Source organism: Diuraphis noxia, unplaced genomic scaffold, assembly GCF_037042655.1.
Source record: "Diuraphis noxia isolate RWA-SAM2 unplaced genomic scaffold, SU_Dnox_SAM2 contig0001, whole genome shotgun sequence".
NCBI lineage: Eukaryota > Metazoa > Arthropoda > Insecta > Hemiptera > Aphididae > Diuraphis > Diuraphis noxia.
In genome coordinates, this window is record NW_028301711.1 from 2418944 (window position 1) to 2441621 (window position 22678).

At 33.1% G+C, this 22678-nt stretch overlaps 5 protein-coding genes and 1 pseudogene across 5 annotated transcripts; 2 read left to right on the top strand and 4 right to left on the bottom strand.

Moving 5' to 3' along the window:
- Window positions 1-3725: 3725 nt before the first annotated feature.
- LOC107172702 (52 kDa repressor of the inhibitor of the protein kinase-like) lies at window positions 3726-6180 on the bottom strand (annotated as a pseudogene).
- A 73-nt stretch (window positions 6181-6253) lies between these two features.
- On the bottom strand, window positions 6254-7695 carry LOC149059296 (uncharacterized). Its single transcript, XM_089223423.1, has 4 exons — window positions 7603-7695; window positions 7472-7543; window positions 7309-7414; window positions 6254-6312 (listed from the first exon to the last, which is right to left on the bottom strand). The coding sequence occupies exons 1-4, from the start codon at window positions 7693-7695 to the stop codon at window positions 6254-6256; spliced, it is 330 nt and encodes a 109-aa protein (XP_089079549.1).
- A 5543-nt stretch (window positions 7696-13238) lies between these two features.
- LOC149059297 (uncharacterized) lies at window positions 13239-14419 on the top strand. Its single transcript, XM_089217244.1, has 3 exons — window positions 13239-13522; window positions 13593-13881; window positions 13941-14419. The coding sequence occupies exons 1-3, from the start codon at window positions 13352-13354 to the stop codon at window positions 14417-14419; spliced, it is 939 nt and encodes a 312-aa protein (XP_089073370.1). The 5' UTR covers window positions 13239-13351.
- A 4488-nt stretch (window positions 14420-18907) lies between these two features.
- LOC149059298 (uncharacterized) lies at window positions 18908-20164 on the top strand. The gene has a single exon (XM_089223432.1). It carries the CDS (start codon window positions 18908-18910, stop codon window positions 20162-20164), a length of 1257 nt encoding a protein of 418 aa, XP_089079558.1.
- Window positions 20165-20255: 91 nt separating this feature from the next.
- Window positions 20256-21072, bottom strand: LOC149059299 (uncharacterized). The gene is made up of 2 exons (XM_089216744.1): window positions 20467-21072; window positions 20256-20405 (listed from the first exon to the last, which is right to left on the bottom strand). The coding sequence occupies exons 1-2, from the start codon at window positions 21070-21072 to the stop codon at window positions 20322-20324; spliced, it is 690 nt and encodes a 229-aa protein (XP_089072870.1). The 3' UTR covers window positions 20256-20321.
- Window positions 21073-21241: 169 nt separating this feature from the next.
- On the bottom strand, window positions 21242-22678 carry LOC149059300 (uncharacterized). The gene is made up of 4 exons (XM_089216386.1): window positions 21783-22678; window positions 21615-21713; window positions 21467-21556; window positions 21242-21412 (listed from the first exon to the last, which is right to left on the bottom strand). Exons 1-4 carry the CDS (start codon window positions 22476-22478, stop codon window positions 21341-21343), a joined length of 957 nt encoding a protein of 318 aa, XP_089072512.1. The 5' UTR covers window positions 22479-22678; the 3' UTR covers window positions 21242-21340.

Consider the following 22678-nt stretch of genomic DNA (forward strand, 5'->3'; position numbering starts at 1 on the left):
AGGAATACGAAAATTGGAAATGTAAAATAACATTATTATTTTCATATTGACAATTTGGCTATTTATAACCAGCGCGTGGCTGAGATAGATAACCAGTTTTGACCTATGGTGCGGTACCGCTGCTTATGAACGCGGGGTGGTGGCAGAAGTACTGTTCAAAATGCTGCCACTGTAGTCACTAGAGCAGCACATGACGACGGCAAATTCATGATTTTTTTGCCAAAAACATACTTTTGTATTTCAAATAGTACTCAGGCCTCGTTGATCCTAGAAACATGATTTTAGTATCAAAATAATCACGAGAAGTTGTACTTAAAAATCTTGGAACAGATTTTCGATACCTCAATTTGCTGATTTTATATAATTTAAAAAATAAAATAAAATTTGTTACAAACTTCAAATGCAAATAAAATTGGTTAGAAAATATAAATCAAAAATCTGTTCCAAGATTTTTAAGTACAACTTCTCGTGATTATTTTGATACTAAAATCATGTTTCTACGATCAATGAGGCCTGATTACTATTGGAAATAGAAAAGTATGTTTTTACGGTCGATTTTTTCTTACTGTGACGGCCTCTTAATTCTACGACCGCGTCTTGACGTAACAATATACAGTATACACCGTCCTCGCACGACCGGCCGTACCATCCCGTTTCGTTTCGCTTCTTTTTTTCTTGTTTTGCTTATTGTCTCAACTTTCTGGCTGTGAATTGTTTGCCAATATATAAAACACATCCTCGCAACACTGTGAAACTCGAAACCCTGTGCTTTCAGTTTATTTTTTCTCTTCCTCGTATTGGTTAACGCTAGTGTGCGTTCCCACTACAACCTTCAGGTACGCGTCAATTTGTTGTACTGACTGAAATATTAAGAAAAAATTATTCTTCATGTTTTTAACTACAGTGGATTCCGCTTAATGTGGGCACGTTGGGACCAGCTCTGTTTGCCCACATTAAGCGGTTGCCCATAAAAACCGAAATTAGTTTAAAAAAAAAAAAAAAAAATATTATTAGGTATACAAAAAAGTTTTTATTTTTATTATCATATAACTTATATATCTTTTATCACTCCCGGTCATATTGACACATAATAAAACTGTAATCCTGTCCATTGCTTTTTTTTTTAACCAGACAAAACGTCTTTTTTGAAACATAAAGAACCGTCGGGTGTCGCTCGATAATACAGTTCAGTTTCATCTGCATTAATATGTTATCTGGGGAAAAGTCGTTCAAAATTTTTTTTAGCCTGTCAACTTTCCAATTATTAGAGGCAGATTCATCAACACTTGCTTTTTCACCATGCACACGTTTGAATTTTATCTCGTGTCTTCCATTCTTCCACCTGCTTAACCAACCATCAGTAGCAATAAACTGATTGTTACCAATTTTCCGGGATAATTCTTTGGCTTTACATTACAATACATAATCTCGTAGATATGACGAAATCCGATTAAATTTGTCGTTTTTAGATACATATTATGTGTATATTCTAACGCTATGATAAAATAAAATTGCCCATATTACGCTGTTAGATTTAACATTGTTAATATACATTTGTATCGGGACCAGACCTGTTTGCCCACAATAAGCGGATACCCATATTAACCGGTGCCCACAATAAGCGGATTCCACTGTATACCAAATAATGAAGGAGTGAACTATAATTCAAACGAGCCAACCACGTGGATTACATATCTTGACTGTGTAAATTTATATGGTAAATCTATGTTAACAGAATTACCTTTCAAAGATTTCGAATGGGATAATGATCTGAATACTGATGTAATGAAAATTGCTGTTGATTCAGAAGTTGGGTATATATTAGAAGTCGATATCGAGTACCCTAAGCATTTACATAAAAGTCATAATGATTTCCCATTTATATCTAGTAACGAGTGTCCTCCAAATCCAAAAGCTAAGAAATTGCTTACTACATTATCGTCAAAAAAAAACTACATAGTACATTATAAAAACTTAAAACAGGCGATTGTAAACCGCATTAAGGTAACGAAAATTCATGGAGCTATCCGCTTTTTACAAAGAAAATGGATGGCGTCATACACTGAATTGTGTACAACTATGAGAGTTGAAGCTAAAAACGAGTTTGAAAAAAATTTTTGGAAGTTGTTAATTAATAGCGTTTTCGGTAAATGTATGGAAAATGTTCGCGCAAATACTTCTATAAAACTTGTTTCATCTGAAAAAAAAGCTAGGAAATTAATGGCTAAAACTAATTTTAAAGACAGAACAATATATACTGAAAATCTTATGGGTATTCATCAGCGTAAGGAAATCATTAAATTTGACAAGGTAATTTATGTAGGATTTGCAATTTTAGATGTTTCAAAAACATTTATGTATGACTTTCATTATAATGTAATGAAAAAAAAATATGGTACTAAAATTAGTTCTTTGTATTCGGATAAAGATTCATTGATATGCGCTATCCAAACAACAAATTTTTTCGATGATTTAAAAAATAGTTTACTTCCATGTTTTGATACATCTAATTATTCTAAAGAACATTATTGTTTTAGCGAGAGTCATAAAAATCAATCCGGATAATTTAAGGATGAAATGAAAGGAATAATTTAAAAAAAATTTGTTTCATTAAGACCGAAATTATATGCGTATAAAACTATACATGGTGTGGAGGAAAAAAAGCAAAAAGTATATAATTAAAAACTATAAGAAATTTGAAAATTACATGTATATATTAAACGCATTTATAAACCATCTAAGTGTTGATGGTAAACAAACTCACAGAAAAATGAATTTTATTCAATAAAATGAGCATATTGTTCATTCAAAAACTAAGCTTGTTCTATAATGCGCCAACGATGATAAACGTTATATAATGGATGATGAGATTAATACATTGGCTTATGGTCACTATAAATTAAAAAACTTTATATATCCACAATCGAAATAAACAAAAAGCGCTATCTATCAGTAGGTATTATTTAATGTTTTAATTGTTAAACGTTTCATGTAAATAAACAGATTTTATCGTTATAAAAAAAAATAAAAAAAAACCAGTGAAAAGGTAAAATATAATAATAAGATAAAAAAATAATATAATATAAAATCTTATTTTAATATATCTGACAATGTTATCCCTGAATTATGACTTGAATTAAAACCTAATCACTTAACAAACATTTTATCCCCAACTTTTTTTATAACACGTTCAACGAGAAAGGTGTCTGGAAAATCAGTTATTTTAATTTCCTGTTCATAAAAACCGCCTAAGATTATATTGTTTGATTCATCTTTTAATTGATACGCTACTGGATTGGTTTGTAAAATTTTTGAAATTGTAAATATTTCTGTTGTCCAATTTGGTGTGTATCCCTTATATATATAATATATGTTTATATTTAGATATTCTTACCTTATCATTAAGTTTAAATTTTGGTTTGTATGATGTTTTAATGTTTTAATGTTTTAACATTGATTATAAATACTATAGATTGCTCACTGCAGTACAAAATATGCTGCGCGCTGAATGGCGAGTACCCAGTGGCGTATTTTCAAATTTTTCTGGGGGGGGGGGTCCTTAGTTTAAACATAATTAATATTAACTATGATATCATGTAATAGTTACGTCCTTATGCAGTTTTTGTAGGAAGTTGAACAAAATATATAATCGTACAGTCTTATGTAATATTATATAAATATATATATATTATAATTAGCACTATACTATATGAAGTATTGATATGTTATAAAATAAATTCCAGTCGTCTCGATTTTTTTGCCAACTCCTCTATTACTTCATCAACAGTAATTTCAACTTCCCTGTGAATGTTTAACATGGCCAATCCATTTAGTCTTTTCTAAAATAAAATAACCACAAATATTAGTTTTAAAATTAAAATGTCTTAAATCTTAATAATATTTTATTACCTCAGATATTGTATTTCGCAGATATGTTTTAATTCTTTTTAGTGATGAAAAAGTCCGTTCGTTTGAAGCCGTAGATATAGGAAGTGTAGATAAAATTTGAAATAACTTATTAACTCCTGGATATATGTTTGCATTACATAACTTCAGTGCATCAATTTAATTTTTTGGTTTTATTTCCAATTTTTTAAGTTTCCTTTGCCACAGTTGGAACTCTTCTATTATTGAATTATTACCATTTAAATCTTCTTCGTAAAATTCAGCCAAATTTTTGAATTCTTCTTTTGTAGAATTCTCGTCAAAAAGAGAGTGAAAACTTGACAAAATATCAATATGATTAAGGAATCTAGATTTTAATTGGCTTATAAAAGAATCTAAGTATGGAATAAAAACCGATATGCGAAAATATTCCTCAGGATTATTAGTTTGTATGTTTATTCTATGTAATTGTCTTTTGTTAATTATCAGAATTTTCATTGTCACATTGAACTTGTCAGCAATTTTTTTGGCAGCTAAAAAAATGTCTTCAAAATTTTTCTGAGCGTGTTTTTTATAATCTTCTAACTCGAGCAAAGTATTTTTAGCTAAATCCATGGCCAATTTTAAATCAATATTAATTTGTTGAAACTTTTTTGATAGTGGAAGACCAAATCCAAATACTTTTGAAATTATAAATTCTGGTTGGAGAATTGAATTTCGAAAAGCGCTAGCTTGATTTGACGTGTCTGTATGATCCCACTCGCAAATCTCTTCAAGAGCTTCTTCTACACATTCAAACAGTTCTAAAAAATCACTAACTGAATGATATCGTTCAATCCACCTAGTTTCACAATTTCTCTTCAATGATTTTTTAGAAATATTATTTTCTGATATTTCAATAGCTTTCGAAAGTACAGATTTTCGTTTCGGAAACACAAAAAAGTCTCTCAATTTTACTATCGTTCCCATACAGTTCCGTATTTGGAAAACGTTACATGATACCGATACAGCAAGATTCAAGGAATGAGCAGAGCAATGTACATATAAAGCTAAAGGGTGTTCTTTTTTTACATAAGCTTGAACTCCATTATATTTCCCAGCCATCGCGGCTGCACCGTCATACCCCTGACCCCGAAGATATTTTGTATCTATACCAAACTCTTTGAGATTGTCAAGTATAAGTCTTGATAAATCTTTTCCAGATGCATCAGTGGTTGGAACAAATTGTAGAAAATCTTCGTGTAATTCATGGGATTTTAAATCAATATACCGAACGCAAATAGACAGTTGTTCGAGACTGGCTATATCTGCAGTTTCGTCGACAAGAACTGTAAAACATTTCGCTTCATTTACTCTGGCTACTATTTTATTGAGTAAAATTGAATTGCACGAATCAATTATAGCATTTTGACTAATAGGGCTTGTATACTTTATAGTACCAGAACTTTCAAGGTGTATTTTGAGCGAAGCATCACCGCGAGCTCTAAAGCGTAATAAATTACGAAAATTTCCATCGTTAACATCATAATCATCAACGGTTAATTTTCCGAAATCCCGATGACCTCGTACAGGTATATTTTGTCGACCGCATAAAATAATTGTTTCAATAACAGGTGAAATGTTTTTTCTATTTTCAAAAATTTGACGTGCCCTAGCAGTGTCTAAATGATTTTCAATAGATAAATGTACGTTTTTTTTTATATCTATGAAATGATCTGCATCAAAGACGGATTGTTTGTGATACTGAAGTGTTACATGATTTTTAAACGTTTCCATTGCATGTTTCCAATTTTTAAAAGGTTTTCTAACCAAAGCGCCTAGTGTTTGAGAATTTATGCCAGCTCCTGATTTAGCAAACGCTACACAAAACGTACAAAATGCACCATCTAATTTTGCGGAGTACGCTAACCACGGAAAAGTATGCAACCATCTGTATTGAAATTTTAAATTTTTGGATCGTTTGTCTTTGCCAATGAATATCACAGTATTAGGAAATTCAAAAGTAGGTTCTGGCTTCCAAATTTTTTTAAGAACTTCTTCTTTCTCTACATCTGTTAACGAGTGGTTAAAATAAAATCCAATATCAAAATTGTCAAAATTATGTTCATTTTCTGTTTCAGTATTATCAGATTGTTTTGACAGTTTGGTACGTTTGACATTATTATCTATATTTGGTGAAATTGGTCGTTTATTTGGAGAAGTTACGGAAACTAAAGATTTGTGATGGTCAAATTGCAGAACATTTGTATTGTTGGATTTTTTAAAAAATTGGCTTAACGAAATTTGCTGAGACATAATAAAAGAAATATATTATGTACTTACTTAATACAATAAAAAAATACAATAAACTTGTTCACTGGTTCATTCGTTACTCGTATTCGTGTAGCTGTTGAAGGCAAAATGAGACTAATTGAAAATGTGTAATATCTTATAAAAGATAAAAAGCCACTAATTTATATTTTATTATATCTATATCCGTATATCGTATATGGCTATTTGCTACACAACTATTGCTAATCGCTATACACATAAATCCATCAATTATCAGTTTTTCTGTGCGATAAAGTTTATATTTCAAAGATACCCATACTTAATACCTATTACTTCGCACTATATTATCGTACTTTGTATTAAGCCGTAACTTGGAAACTGTCGTCAGAATAACATTACTATAAATGTATATATGTATATTTATATAATATTTTGTTCACGGGAAAATACAATGTCCGCGTGACTGCGCGCGCCTACGTAAATCGGGTTCTGCGAATATGTAAGAGTTTTAGTTTTTTTTTTTTTTTGGAGAAGTTCTAGGGGGGGGGGTCCAATACCCCTGGACCCCCCCCCCCCCGTAAATACGCCACTGCGAGTACCGCTAGCATAATATAAGCATTCTGTACATGAGCTCGGCACCTATATTAAAATCAAGCTCTACGATTGGTTTATTTGAAAATGCCGCCAAATAGTTTATATAATCAATAATAATATTATTATCATAGAATTATATCAGTTATTTAATTCGTGCCAATTATTTGAATAAATTAAGCATATATAAAATATAAAAAATATAAAATATAAAAAATATAAAAATAAATAAAACTATTATTGTGTAGATATTAGTTAAATCTTTATAAAAAAATAAATAAATATAAATAATATGAGTAGGGTAAAAAAGCCACTACTGGAACCACCGCCACCGCCACCACCACCACAGCCACCGCCACCGCCACCACCACATCCCACCGCCACCACATCCCACCACCACAACATCCCACCGCCACCACATCCCACCACTACCACATCCCACCGCTCCTTGCCCAGCCATAGGTGCCGCCGTCGGTACACCGCTCCCCGCCCCGCCCCCACATCACACCGCCACCACATCCCACCACCACCACATCCCACCGCCACCGCCACCGCCACCACATCCCACCGCCACCACATCCCACCGCTCCTTGCCCAGCCATAGGTGCCGCCGTCGGTGTTGTTGGCCAACACAATCGTCAGATTTATGCCTAGCGTCGTTTCTAACCTAAAACAGCATAATATAAAGTTGGTAAGTACTACAATAATATTTTGTCATACTAACTTCGGCAACAGAAATATTGTCTTCCTGGCTTAATAAATGTTCATAAAACACACGTCTCGGTGTATTTGATAGCTAAAAAATATACATAGATTTATATAGATATATAATATCGTATGTATAAATAAACTTGCCATTTCATCAAACTCTCCATTCGCTAAAAAGTCAATGAAGCCCACTGAAACGTTAGGTGTGTTTATATCAGATGCTTGACTGTTGTACGACATTTTAAAAAAAATCTTGGAAACGTTGAAATTTTTTAATGTGTATAAAAAATTATTAGGCACACGAAAAGTATTCACGATGAACGCAAATGATGCATATACTCAGTACCGTGGATTCGATTAACATGACTGTAGTGACTATGTTTGTCTACATTATTTTATTACACGGGGTGTGTGTGTGGGTGTGTGTGTGTGTGTGTGTGTGTGTGTGTGTGTGTGTGTGTGTGTGTGTGTGTGTGTGTGTGTGTGTGTGGGTGACACAAAGTCCATGCCAGCATTGTGTGCAGGCATTTGTGACTTTGTGTGGGTGACAGTATGCCACCGAGATGTTTTCGCACACTCAAAATTGCAATTCGACACGTGCACCAGGTAGACAAAGAAGCTGCTATCATTTTTTTTTTTTTAATATCCAACACTTAAAATCCCTCCCATTTCAATATGAATTAAAAATAATGAAACATTATCTTATTAAATCAGTATAAGTCGTAATTTGTACTAAAAAGGTTTTGTGTTATTAAAAGATGTTTAATTTCAAAGTGATATTTTTAAATTTTTTCATAAATACACTAGGATTCGATCGTCGCAATCGTCCTCAAAATGAATTCAATATTCCTTTCTTATTTCAGCCGTAAGTTTAATATTATCATTGTTATTATTATTACTATTATTTCATTAACCATATTTGATGTTTAGTATTGAACCAATCATACCGCCACCACCAATCGATTTAGACCATGTTTTCTGGATGATAGAGCAGATTATAGCCGACGCTAATGCCCAAACAGAAAATACACAACAACAACATTTTTTTTATTTCGTGAGTTTTATATTATTATAATATTTTTTTTTTTCTAACATCTAAATTATTTATAGTAGTGACGACGAAGAAATGTCAGAAGTGTTTTCTCCAAACATATCATCGGATGAAGATTTGTAATAATAAATGATATTTTAATGAATTTTTTTTATTTTTTCAAATATTATATAATACAAGTTAAAAAAAAAACTTAATCTACGGCTTGATTTATATTTCTCTTTTGATATGATTGCCTTTGGTCTGTAGACATCAGGATAAAACTACTCCGGTAAGGCTGATGCTCTTAACCATCCCCTTGCCAGCTGTTCAGTTGCATTAAGTGTCAGTTGGGCTACAAAACACGGCTTTCTTGTTGGTATAGCGTCACTGATTGTCGCCGGATCGATGTGCAGCAAATAGTCTGTCAATACATCTAATTTGGTATTCTTGGGTATTGGCATTAAAGTTCCGAGAGCTCCACAAATTTCACATGCCTGTAGTAATACTTTACCCCGTATTTCATTTATTTTTGTATTAATTACTTCTTGTATGTTGTCCTTTATGTGCAATAAACGAGATACATTTTCTTCACTCAGCTGAATACACTGGTCATCGAGTATGCATTTAATTGAAAAATAGTTGGATACACGGCATTTGACTACCGACACGACCTTGTTTTCGTCTGAATGAAGATACTTTGACTCCATGAACGTTTTCTTCTCGAGAACAGGTATAAGCGATTCAAAAAATTCGGTACTCATTTTCACGCGTTGAGAATTTACGTTAATATGAACAACACAATTCATTAAAGAGGCTGGATCGATCCCTATATTTAAAAACACGTTGTCATCCAAGAAAAAGGTTGAACAGTCAATAAGTTGATTAGACATTATGAAACACTGGAGGTTATAAGCACCAATTCTGAGAGACAAGGCTACACTGAGATTTATAATAAGTACCTATTACGTTTCATGAAAAATTAAAACACTATTAAGCATTTTTTTTTTTTTTTCTGGTAATACGAGAATGCTGACGTATTTTTTTTTTCTCTCTCTTCGTTATATACGGGTATTGTACAGTATCACTGATTTAGTACTGTTTTCACAGTGATATCGCTCTGGTGTGTTTATTGAAATAATAATTCAAAATGTTTAAATGTGATCAATGTGTTTCTGTTTTCTCGCGGAAAGATGCTTTGTTCAGGCATGTAAAGTACCATAGTAGTACTAAACAATTTAAGTGTACTATTTGTCTAAATAATTTTACTGGAAACGATTCTCTCCAACGACACATGAAAAGTATTCACGGTGAGTAAATTTTATACAATATTAGGATTCTATCGGTGAAAATATTATTTTTATCACTATGCTTATATTATTTTCAACCGCTCGCGAGCGTGTGTGTGTGTGCGCGCGCTCGCGCGCTATATTCCAACCATATAACACTGATTTTTTATTTTTCACTTAATAAATTAATACTCGTATAATAAAATATGCTATCCGAGCGTTAAAAGGGGTTTAGTATATACAACCCTACGTACATGATAGTAGTATTTAATTCGCGTTTGAAATAACAGTATTGTTCCATTTTAGGTATTTTAAACAGTAATGCACAGACTATTACAACTACAGCTACAAGTAATGCACAGCCAATTACAACTTCAGCTACAACTACAAGTATGATTTATATACATATTTATAGTTAAATAATTTACATAATTTATATTTTACAGATGATACAACCTTTGAAGATGATGATGATTTTTGTATTGCAGTGTTAGATGAGACCGAAAAAAATGGACTGAGTGAAAGTATGTATATATCAAATGTTTTGATCTTATACTAAATTAAAATTTTTAACATAGATGATAACAACGGGTTTGATGACGGCAACGATGATATATGTCTTGAAGCGTTGGATAGGGCCGAAAAAAGTGGATTATTTGAAAGTACGATACATATTATAATTTTATGACAATATTTATTTGTTTGTTTTTTCAGATCGGTCTAGAATGATTGAAATATCTGATAATATTTACGTCGAGGATATACCACCTGGCTCTTCGAACCAATGTATGTATGTATAATATTATCTTTAGTTATATGACCCGTTTATTCAATTAATTATTTTAGGTACACCCAGGCGAAATCATAAGCGTCCAGTGGCTGAACAATCGAGATACGATGGTATTTATAGTTATAACTTTTTAGTTTTAATATTATACTTATATATATTTTTTTTTTTTATGTAGTTAATAATTCCGAAACATCGACCTACAATATAAGAACAAAACGTCGTAGATTATTAGAAGTTTTACAAGGCGGTTTTAATTTAATCAATTCTTCTTTAAACGAGATATGCAGAGAATATTATACAAGAAATTTCGACACCCAATTATTAAATTATAAAACATTTTTAAATAACACTAAACCACATTTAATCCAGTTAATTAACAGTTTTGACGGCGAAATAAAATACAATCTGAAATTGGAAGCGACATACCACAATCCTAAAATTCCCGAATCTGATGAAAACAGGGCTTTCAAATCTGCGGCAAAAGAATTTTTTCTGGCTAATGATATTCACAAACAAATAGAACAAGATTATAATAAATTACTGGAGGAACAGGAAGTGTATAAGTCAAAAGGCAGTGGACTTACACTTAAATCTATTGATGGGCTGCTAGTAGGTGTCTATAAATATATTCCGTTAAGAGGGTCGTCATACATACAACTTCCGAATGACATAAAATTAAAAAAGTGTGTGATTAATTGTCAAAACAGCGATGACATGTGTTTCAAATATTCAATTCTATCTAGACATGTCAATCAACACATTGCTCATAGAGTAGGAAAACATTACGACGATCTCGAAAACCTCTACGATTTTTCTCATTTAATTTATCCGGTAAACTATAAAGACATAAAGAAACAATTTGAAAAATTCAATCCGACAGTTTCAGTTAATGTTTACGGATTAAAAAACGGATCCCGAACAATACAGAACAAACATGCATCAAATAAACCTGATATGACTATCGTATATCCCCTTAACATCTACGGAAAAATATAACCACTACGATTTGCTATTAATATCTAATAACACGAAACATCACTTCTGTTTGATAACCAATTTTTCGAGACTTATTAATAATCAAATGACGTCAAACAAACATTATTCGGAGTATTGCAAAAGATGTTTATCTAAATTTAACAACACACCAGCAAAAACCGCTATTGAGGGCCTGCGTTACCACAAGCAATTCTGCGGGGATCATGAATCAATTTCGCCGATTATGCCAACACCTAACACAAAAGTCAAGTTTGATAAAGTGGAACATACTCAGTTCCACCCGTTCATAATATTCGCTGATTTTGAAAGTATACTAGAAAAAAATAATGCTAATGCAGGTCCTAACACTAAGCTTATTCAAAACCATAATTGTATGAGTTATTGTATACATGTAGTATCAAATAACGTTCCTGAAGCGCTGTTGAAAAAATTTAAAATACCTAGGAAACCTATTGTTTATAGAGGAAATGAAAATACGAGTTACGATTCGATAGCTCTGCGATTCGTGAAAGATGTAACCGAAATTGCAAATCGAATTGATATGCTTTTATGTACAAATATAAGTATCAAGATGACAGCGGAAGACATTTTAAAACACTCTAAAGCAACAAAATGTCAGGTGTGCGATAAATCGTTTGTTTTAAACGATGTCACTAAAGTTGAAGATCATTGTCACTTAACTGGGAAGTTTAGGTGTACATTGTGCAGTTCGTGCAACCTTAAACTGAAGCGTCCGGACTTTGTGGCATGTGTGTTTCATAATTTATCAAATTACGATGCACATTTTATCGTTCGACAACTTTGGTTTGACAATAAAAAAATTTCAGTCATCCCCAACAGCGAGGAGAAGTATATTTCATTCACAAAACATATTAATAACCGGTTTAGTATTAGATTTATAGATTCGTTGAGGTTTATGAGCTCGAGTTTGTCCAGCTTGGCAAATGATTTAGTTGCGGCAGGTCAAGACAAATTTAATGAAACGTCGAAAGTATTCACAAAAGATGAATTACCATTAACAACGCGAAAAGGTTGTTTTCCTTATGAATATTTGAGCGATTGGGGCAAACTAAACGAAACATCTCTTCCGGCCAAACATACATTTTATTCCTCGCTTCAGGATGAGCACATTCCAGACGAAGATTATGAACATGCACTTAAAGTATGGGATAAATTTAAGTGTAAAAATCTGGGTGAATACAGTGACTTGTATTTAAAATTTGCACCCTCATACTGGCAGATGTGTTTCAAAATTTTAGAAATTTATGTTTTAAAATTTACGGCCTCGACCCGGCTTATTATTACACTGCCCCAGGGTTTTCTTTTGCATGTATGTTAAAACATACTAAAGTCGAGATTGAGTTAATATCTGATTATACGATGTTGCTCGCGGTGGAGAAAGGAATCAGGGGTGGAATGACGCAGGCTAGCAAACGATATTCAAAGGCTAATCATCCTGACGCAACCAGTTACGATTCCAATAAAGAACATAATTACATTATATACATTGATGCATGCAATTTGTACGGGTGGTCTATGAAGAAAAAATTACCTTTAAATAATTTTAAATGGTATGAAGGCGACGTTAATTCGGCGTTATCATTGTTAGAACAACTGGATGAAAATTCAAATATGGGTTTGATCTTCGATGTTGATGTGTCATATCCCGATACTTTGCACGATGAGCACAATGATTTACCTTATTTACCGGAAAGAACAAAACCTGATGGCAGCAATGTTACAAAATTATTTGCGACGTTCCACGTCAAGAAACATTATGTTGTTCATTATATGGCACTCAAACAGTCAATTTCGGCGGGACTAGTAGTGGATAAGGTACACAGAGTCGTACAATTTAATCAAACTGCTTGGCTTGCACCGTATATAGATAAGAACACAGAAATGAGAAAAAATGCAAAAAATAAATTCGAGGAAAATTTTTTTAAGCATATGAATAATGCCGTAAGTTAAGATAGAACTAATTATTATTATTATTATTAATATGTAATGATTTATTTATTTATTTTTATAGATATTTGGAAAAACGATGGAATCTAAACGCAATCGCAAAAAAATTGAACTCGTCACTGACGCCTTGAGGATGCAAAAACTTGTTAACAAACCTACGTTTAAGGACGTCACAATATATAGTGAAAATTTGTGTGCTGTACACCTGAAGAACATAGAAATAACATTTGACAAACCTATTGCATGCGGGATGGCTATATTAGATATTTCAAAAACTCTAATGTACGACTTCCATTATAATGTCATGAAAAAACATTACAAGAATAATATTTCTTTAATGTACATGGACACAGGTATTTTTATTCTTTGTATATAAATACTAAATATTCAATTACATTATTAATTTTTTCAGACTCATTCGTATATGATGTTGTAACAAACGATTATTACAATGACCTCGCATCCAATCCCGATATATTACATCGCATGGACACGTCGAATTTACCAAAACATCACCCATGCTATCGAGAAGAAAGAAAAAAGGTTCCCGGGATGTTCACCGATGAAGTTGAAGGGGAATTCATTGATGAGTTTGTAGCTCTTAGAGCTAAATCGTATGCCTTTTCAGTGTCTGGTTTAGAGACAATCAAAGCCAAGGGTGTCAAAAAACATGTAATTAAAAATAACTTGACGTTAGAAGACCATAAGAAATGCCTATTTAATGAAATCGGTCAAGATCCATTCAGAGAAATGTATTCTATACGATCATATAAACATAGAATCCATACTATCTTATCTAAAAAGCTCGCACTGAATTCTTATGACGACAAACGGTATGTGCTCGAAGATGGAATTAACACATTAGCTCATGGTCATTACAGAATCGAGTGACTTGAGCTATATAATATATATCATTAAATAATAATTTAATTATATGTTTTACTCAATATGATGGAGAGCCTACAACAAATAAAAACACGGAGTCTTCATTATATATTTTTTTTTCTTTATTTATAAACTTATCAACATATATCTGGTCCCCCTTCTTTCGTACAATTTTTTCAATTAAATAATCATTTGGATAATTGGTTTTAGATAATTCTTCGGTGTAAAAACAGCCGGCTATTGGGCCATCATTATAATCGTGTAACTGATAAGTTGGTGGTATTGTTTTATTTATTTTTACTATTGTAAATATTTCTGTTGACCAATTGGGTAAATACCCTTTTGTGAAAACTCCTTTGTGAATGCTTATTCGAACTTTATCGCCGACATGAAATTTTACTTTTCTATTAGTGATTGTACGTTGTTTCAAAGTAACTAGTGAAGGATTTTCGTCTGCCTGCAATGGTGTCATCTCAATCGTTCTGTGTTTCGCATTGTTGTAATTATTGATTAGGTCAGGTAAAATTGATATCCATTCTTGTGAACCCAGAGCAGTAAATTCTCTATACATGTTTGTTTTTAAAGTTCGATTAAACCTTTCCACAAAACAGGCTTTTGTCGTGGAATATGTGCTATACTTTTTTATATTATGCTTAGTCATTAACATGTCAAACTTTGAATTATAAAATTCTTTGCCATTATCTACCTGCAACAGTTTGGGCGACCTATCTACAAGTATTGTAGACATGGCTTTGGTCACTTCACACCCTGTTTTTGTTTTCAATGGTACGGCCCAGGCGAATTTCGTAAAACAATCAATCACACAGAGAATATAATTATATCCTTTGTTTTTCTTTGAAAGTGGAATCATCTCGACCAAGTCAGCCTGCCACAAATCGTTTTTTCCATACACATTTACTCTTCGCCTCGTATAATTTTTCCTAGCCGGTCTGTGAAGTTCGATAGCTATGTTGCGTTTATACATTTGGTATTTTCCTTGTTATACCAGATTCGTACAGTTCTTCAAAAATAGATAATATTTCGTTTGAAACCCCAGTGTTTCCAGCAGATTGAGAGGCTAAAAGAAGTCGCAACCTATCAACCAGCTCATTTGGGTCATTCCAATATACTAAATTATGTGTTTGTAATTTCACACCCATTCCCGATGGAAATAGCTTGCGAATAATTTGTGTATATTTTGTACCACCTTTCTTAATTTTTGCACCGTCCTGTGTCAAATGTGCTGAAGTTTGTATTAGTATTTCTTTATATGTTTTTAAATCATTATCAGTATATTGCATTGGATATCTGAAACATAATAACTCAACAAGTCCAGGCGTTAGCTGATAAGACGTATCTTTGATAATTATTGCGTTGTTTTTGAATTTTACTTCTTCTTGACCTAACTTGCTTTTTCCATTAGAATATTTTTTTGGACCATATATTTTATCTTTTTCCTCTTCTTCTAATGTACGAAAAATTTCAGACTGGCTATCGGATGCTATATATGGGGTACCTTCAGCTATAATTTCATTATTACCGGCTTCGGAATTTTGTAATTTGTTCAACGGTTCGATTATTGGTTTAAATGTTTGCGTTACATAAGATTGAATATCAGCTTCACCTCTTTTCAATGCTTCAAATTTACGTTTAATGTTTTTCTTGGCAATAACTAATTCGTTCAACACTGCACTTCTGTCTTCCATGGTTGAGAATGAACTACATTGTTTTATACAACGACAAATGTGTCGAAACCGTGTCGATACCGTCCGTTGTCACGTTCACAGTCTTTACTTATCACGACGAAATTAAATCTCCCCCTACTCCAACACAAAGTACAAAACTCTTTAAATTCAGAATAGTTCATATCACCCGAACAGTGTTCCATATAAACGTGTTTTAAATTAGTCTCGTCTTGCTTGAATAATATAATCATGTTGCTATTATCTCGAATAAGTTGTTTGGGTATGCGAGCGAATGATTGTGCTAGATAGAACACGTCGATATTGTTGTGTCTACAACGCGTGTAGTAAGAACGTACGATATTTTGATTTTCACATAAAATATCGTCAAATATAAAAACAGAATCTGGTAATGCTTTTTCTGGTGGGATAACCTCGTCGTTTTCGTGAAAAGTGAATAACTGAACGCCCTCTACATCTTTTAAAATTTCACAAAGCATTTTATATTTAGGTTGATCGAGTGTTTTCGAATATATATAAACGTTGTGAAAACGTATACCATTGATGTTAGTCAATAAAGCATAAATCAAATTTGACCTGCCGCATCCGGAAGGCCCGACAACTAAAGCACGACAAGTATTCGGTAAAAGCTTCCCATGCCTCGATTGGAGACTCGTAGGCGGGTCATTTTCCACTGTGAGTTTTATTTCTTGATCTACAAACTTCATTATAAATACTTGGGTAATCTCTGTAATCTAATCATTACACGATGTCACCCGTTCGAAGAAACAAACAAGAATAAAGGCGGAGGTATCGTGAACACTCTTATAAACAAATTACCATTTGAACTTCATTTACCGGGTAATTATAAACCACACAACACACATAACATTCAATATAATCGACTCATAATTTTAGGTTATCAGTACTGCGGCCCAGGTACAAAATTGAAAAAACGATTAGATCGCGGCGATAAAGGTATCAACCCCCTAGACTCGTTGTGTAAAGAACACGATATCGCTTATGATCACAGCAACTCTTTGACTGATCTTCAAAAAGCAGATTATATATTAGAAAACCAGGCTTGGAATAGATTCAAGTCAAAAGACTCTAATTTAAAAGAAAAGGCAGCAGCGTGGTTGGTCACTACTGGCATGAAGGCAAAACGAAAAATGGGTGCTGGATGTGGATTCAACGCAGCAGTCAAGGCAGCTAAAAATGTATTTAAAAAAAATATGAAAGAAAAAAACATGATGAAATTAACAAAAAAATGTTTTGTGGCAGCTAAAAAAATATTTCTTAAAAACAGCAAGAAAGCTCGGGTACCTCGTGTTATACCTTTACCGAAAACTGGAGGAATGTTACCACTGATACCAATTTTTGCCGGTTTATCCGCACTCGGAGCGCTGACGGGGGGTATTGCTAACGTCGTAAAGACCGTTAGCGAATTCAATAGAAATGAACCTACACATTTGGGCAGAGGTTTATACCTCGCCCCTAATAAAGGTGGCTCGTATAAGATCGAGAAAGGTAAAGGACTATATCTCTCTTCACAAGGAGGTAGTTCGTATAAAAGAAAGGGAGTCCATAAATCTGTGAAGAAAACCGTAAAAAGGAAAAAAAAACTAATTACTACGTTACCCAAAAGAGCTTTGTACGATTATGAAATTATAAAACACGCGCACATAATGAAAATACCTCATTTCATCGGAATGTTTTCCAGAGATAGGTTACCTAAACGTGCTAAGCATAAAGAATCGGCTGTAATCAATTTGGACGTTGAAAAAAGTACCGGAACTCATTGGGTAGCGTATAAGAAAATCGGAAAACAAGTAGAATATTACGACAGTTTTGGAAATCTACCACCACCACTGGAACTACAATCGTACCTCAGCGGATGTAAAATACAATATAATTACACTAGGCATCAACGTTATAACACATATAATTGTGGTCATTTGTGTTTGAAATTTTTATCATGTACACGATAACATTAAACGGTAATTCCAGCGAAATGTCTTGTGATATTTTCCCGCCGTTAGAAGTACAAAATACCTCTCAGCTGTGTCTTTTAAGCCTGCAAACACATAATTCTATACCAAACGTAGAACCGGATTGCAATACAATAGGTTTTCACGATTCACTCGGAAAATGTGTGACTGTGACTACGGGATCGTACGAAATAATTAACTTGGAGTCGATGATTCAAAAACTATTACCGAATCATGTTACTTTGTTTCAACTCAAGGCCGATGGTAGCACATTGAAATGCTCCATGACGTGTAGTCATGATGTTGATTTCACTATTGAACATAATATATCGAAAATATTAGGGTTTGAGAATAAAGTTTATTCTGCCAAGACACTACACGAATCTGAACGGATAGTCAACATAATGAAAGTTAACTGTATAAAAATAGATTGCAATCTAATTTCTGGTTCATTCAGTAATGGTATACCGAGCCAGACTATACACGAGTTTTTCCCTTCTTCGCCGCCTGGACATAAAATCATAGAAGTCCCAAAACATTTAGTTTTCTACCGGCTTAATTCTTCGTCTATAAGTAAAGTGAATATAGAACTAAGAGATCAAGATAATAATTTGATCAATTTAAGAGGGGAGCCAATCACAGTTCGTATACAAATTAAACATTAAAATGGCTATTAAGTTCAACAGCTATATAAAAAGAAATGCTATCAAGAGTCGCTACAGTTCTACTAACAAGATTAATACGTCGAGACGTACGCCGATTGTAAAGAAACTAACAAAGAACAATCTATCATTTCTACGGTCTTTAAAAGTTCTATAATCATGGATGACATGTATTTGGACGTGGCCGGCGGATATGAAGATGAATGCAAAATAACTCAAATGCAGTACCACTCTTTCCTCCCCTATTCTTCAACAGCTTTATCCAATAACGACGAAATTAGAATATCCATTCAAAATATGGACGCTTACACTCTCCCCTGCGAGAGCTATCTCTATATTGAAGGTAAATTAAATATACCGGCAGATATTGCATCACATGCGAACGAAATTAATTTTACAAATAATGGTTTGGCGTTTTTGTTTTCTGAAATCCGGTATGAAATTAACGGTGTTGAAATACAAAAATTAAAATCTCCTGGAATATCATCGAGTCTTAAAGAGTTTTGCTCACACACACCGAATGAATTGAACAATCTAAAAAATGCTGCTTGGGACGTAGAAATGAATGTCAGTGAAAATAAAAATTTCACGTTAAATAACAAATTTGCTGGTTGTATCCCGCTCAAACACTTGTTAGGATTTTGTGAAGATTATAAAAAAATACTACTCAACTGCAACCAACAAATCATTTTAAACAGATCGTCTACGGACTCTGATGCGTTGTACGTTTCCGAGACCACTGCGAATGACAATAAAGAAAAACTCAAAAAAGTAGTGATTGAGCTGAGTAAAATTATTTGGAAGATGCCGGTTATCAGGGTGAGTGACAAAGAAAAAATAAAACTATTAAAAGTATTAGACTCTCGTAAACAACTCTCGTGTGCGTTCAGAAATTGGGACTTGTGCGAATATCCGGTTCTCCCTCAGAACACTTCTCATTCGTGGACGGTTAAATCGAGCAGTTTGCTCGAGAAACCCAGATTTGCATTAATTGGCTTTCAAACAGATCGAAAAAATAATTTATTTAATCCGTCTGGACGATTCGATCACTGTTACCTGAAAAACCTTAAAATACATCTAAATTCTGAAGTGTATCCATACGAAGATTTCCGTTCAGATTTCACAAACAACGTTACGGCCATTTTATATAAAGCATATACAGATTTCCAAAAATCATACTACGATAGAGAATATAGTGAGCCTCTACTGTCAAAAACCATTTTTGAACAATACGTACCAATCATAGTCGTAGATTTATCACGACAAAACGACAACGTAAAATCGTCGACTGTTGATTTACGCATCGAGTTCGAAACAGGCAAAGCCATTCCAGCGAAGACTGCAGTTTATTGTCTCATTTTACACGATCAAATTATAACTTATAATCCTTTTAATGGTGATGTAAGGAAATTGTAAATAGTTTGTAAATAAAAATACTTTTTTTAAACATCACGTTGTTTTTTATTATCATCGACCAAAGCCACAATAAAAATGTAAGTATAAAATATTACATTTTTTTTTTTTTTTTTTTTTATTAATGTACCAAAGTCACAATAAAATATTACATAATGAATTATTTTCCAAAACTCAATCTACGGCTTGCTATTTCCCTTTCACGTGCTACGAATGCTCTTGTCTTAGGTCTGCTGACTTCAGGCTAAAAAAAAAAAATGTTTTTGTTTAGTATAAAATAATATGCAAAAATATGTTTGTATTACCTCAATTTTTGCCGAATAAGATAACCAGCCTCTTGCTAATTGTTTGAGTGCTTTGATTTTCAAATCTGCTATTAAGCAAGTACCTGCGACTGGAATACATTCTTTCAGTTTCCTAACTTCGATGCGGTTCAAATAATCTTCAACATCGGTTATGGCTGTATCTTTAGATAACGGCATTTCCTTTCCGAGAAACATTGAAATCTTACATGCCTGATCCAATGCAGTCGCCCGTGTGTACATTGTTTTCATCTGAATAACTTCTTCGATGGCACCACTTAACTGTAAGATCCTTGCAACATTCCCTTTTGTCAACTGCACATTCTGGTCTTGAAGCAAACATTTGATTGACAGTATGTTGTTGCCGTTGCATTCTTCGATTGACATCAATTTAAACTCCTCTAACAGTAAATGTGATGGTAGTGAAAAATTGATGTTTTTAAGTAATACATTAAGCAATTCATATAAGTCCACACTCATTTTTACACATTGCATGTTACTTGTAATACATACAACACAATTTAACAAAAAATCCGGATCTAGACCTATATTTATAAAAATATTATCGTCCACGAAAAAAGTCGAACAGTCGATAAGTTGACTAGCCATTATGATGGATCAAACGCACAAATTGTCACTTCTTGAAGAGTGGGTTACGACTGACTTGTCCTATGCTCGTGTCACACGTTTTATGCAGTGCTGCCGTGTGGAGCGGGGATTAATCCCTACTCTATCCTTTATGGTGGGGATATGTATAACGAAATGAATAACACACATGTTATGATATAAAGAATATTTATTATCATCATTAATAAGATATTATTAAATAAAAAATTAATTTCGTATTCCTCTGAGTTGATTGAGACTTGCCGTCTGTTTAGTCAAACAAAGATGGTGGGGATGGTGAAAATCTGTTAAAGTAAGTCGGCCCATCGTTCTCGTCAACAGCCTGTAATAAAAATTTATCAATATCCGTTTATCAAGTAAATAATGTGTGTATTACCATAGGTTTGATTTTCCGAATTGGTGCCCTCGTTGGTAAACTCGAACGTGTTGAAAAGTATTCTCGAAACCCCCTTTCCTCGTCAGCACCCTAAAAATAAAATAACGGTTAACTCGAGAAAAAAATTTTTTTTTAATTTTTAAATTACCCGTGACTGTGATAAATCGTTTTCGTCATGTATAATCGACGGTGACAAAATTGAGTATCTTGGTGGCGATATGTCAACGTTAAAAGCTTCCGTTTTATTCTGTAATAAAAATAAGTAATCATGATACGAAAATTTTAACTATCGAAATATTTAAATAAATTTTCATACATTTATAGAGTTATTCAGCTTTTCCATCCATTTGATTGCCAGCTGTTCAGTTGCGAGTAATTTTATCTGATGTATGAAACTCTGTTTGTTTTTCGGTATATGGCTTGTGATTAATTCGGCATGAATTCCTTTTGTTATTGAAACTACTTCTTCAAGTTTCGCTGATTTATCAACATTAAAATCGGTTTTAAGGCAGTCGGTTATTTGATCGATTTGATTTAAAATAATAGGTCGTGTGATGGCGATTTTCATTGTTATGGTTTCAAGAATTGTGCTCTCTAAATCTTGAATTGTCATAAGATCTCTTCGATTTAATATAGTTCTACATCCGTCTATTTGTTTAGACTCCATGACCAAGACATTATCTCCCTTATATACCATACTCGTGAGCAAAACAAATTCATCTTCCAAAAAAATAATTTTTTTATAACGTACAGTAGTATCCAGAATGTAAGATAAAACATGGCCCATCACTGAGTAAATACGCCTCAAGAAGTCTGGAGAAATATTTACATAGCGCGACGGTGTCATTATTTGCACGATGATATTGAACTCATCTTTTGAATCGAAACCAACGTTTAAAAATTTACGGTTTTCAAAATCTATTGTAAAATTAGTGCAATCGATAAGTTCAGTCGGAGATGTAGGCGCAACATATTTGTACAACCGATTCATTTCACTGATTGATCCACCCATAATAACACTGTTATAAAACTCGCGACTTGACACTGTTAAAACAAAACTAAGACTGAATGTTCATACACTGAATTATTAACTAATTGTTTCGAGTATGGTGAGGATAATAACTTATAGTGGGGAAACGGTTCTGTAGTGGGAGACTATATCAAGTATACCTAATATGAGTGTTTTATATATGTATACCGTGGGTTAGGTCA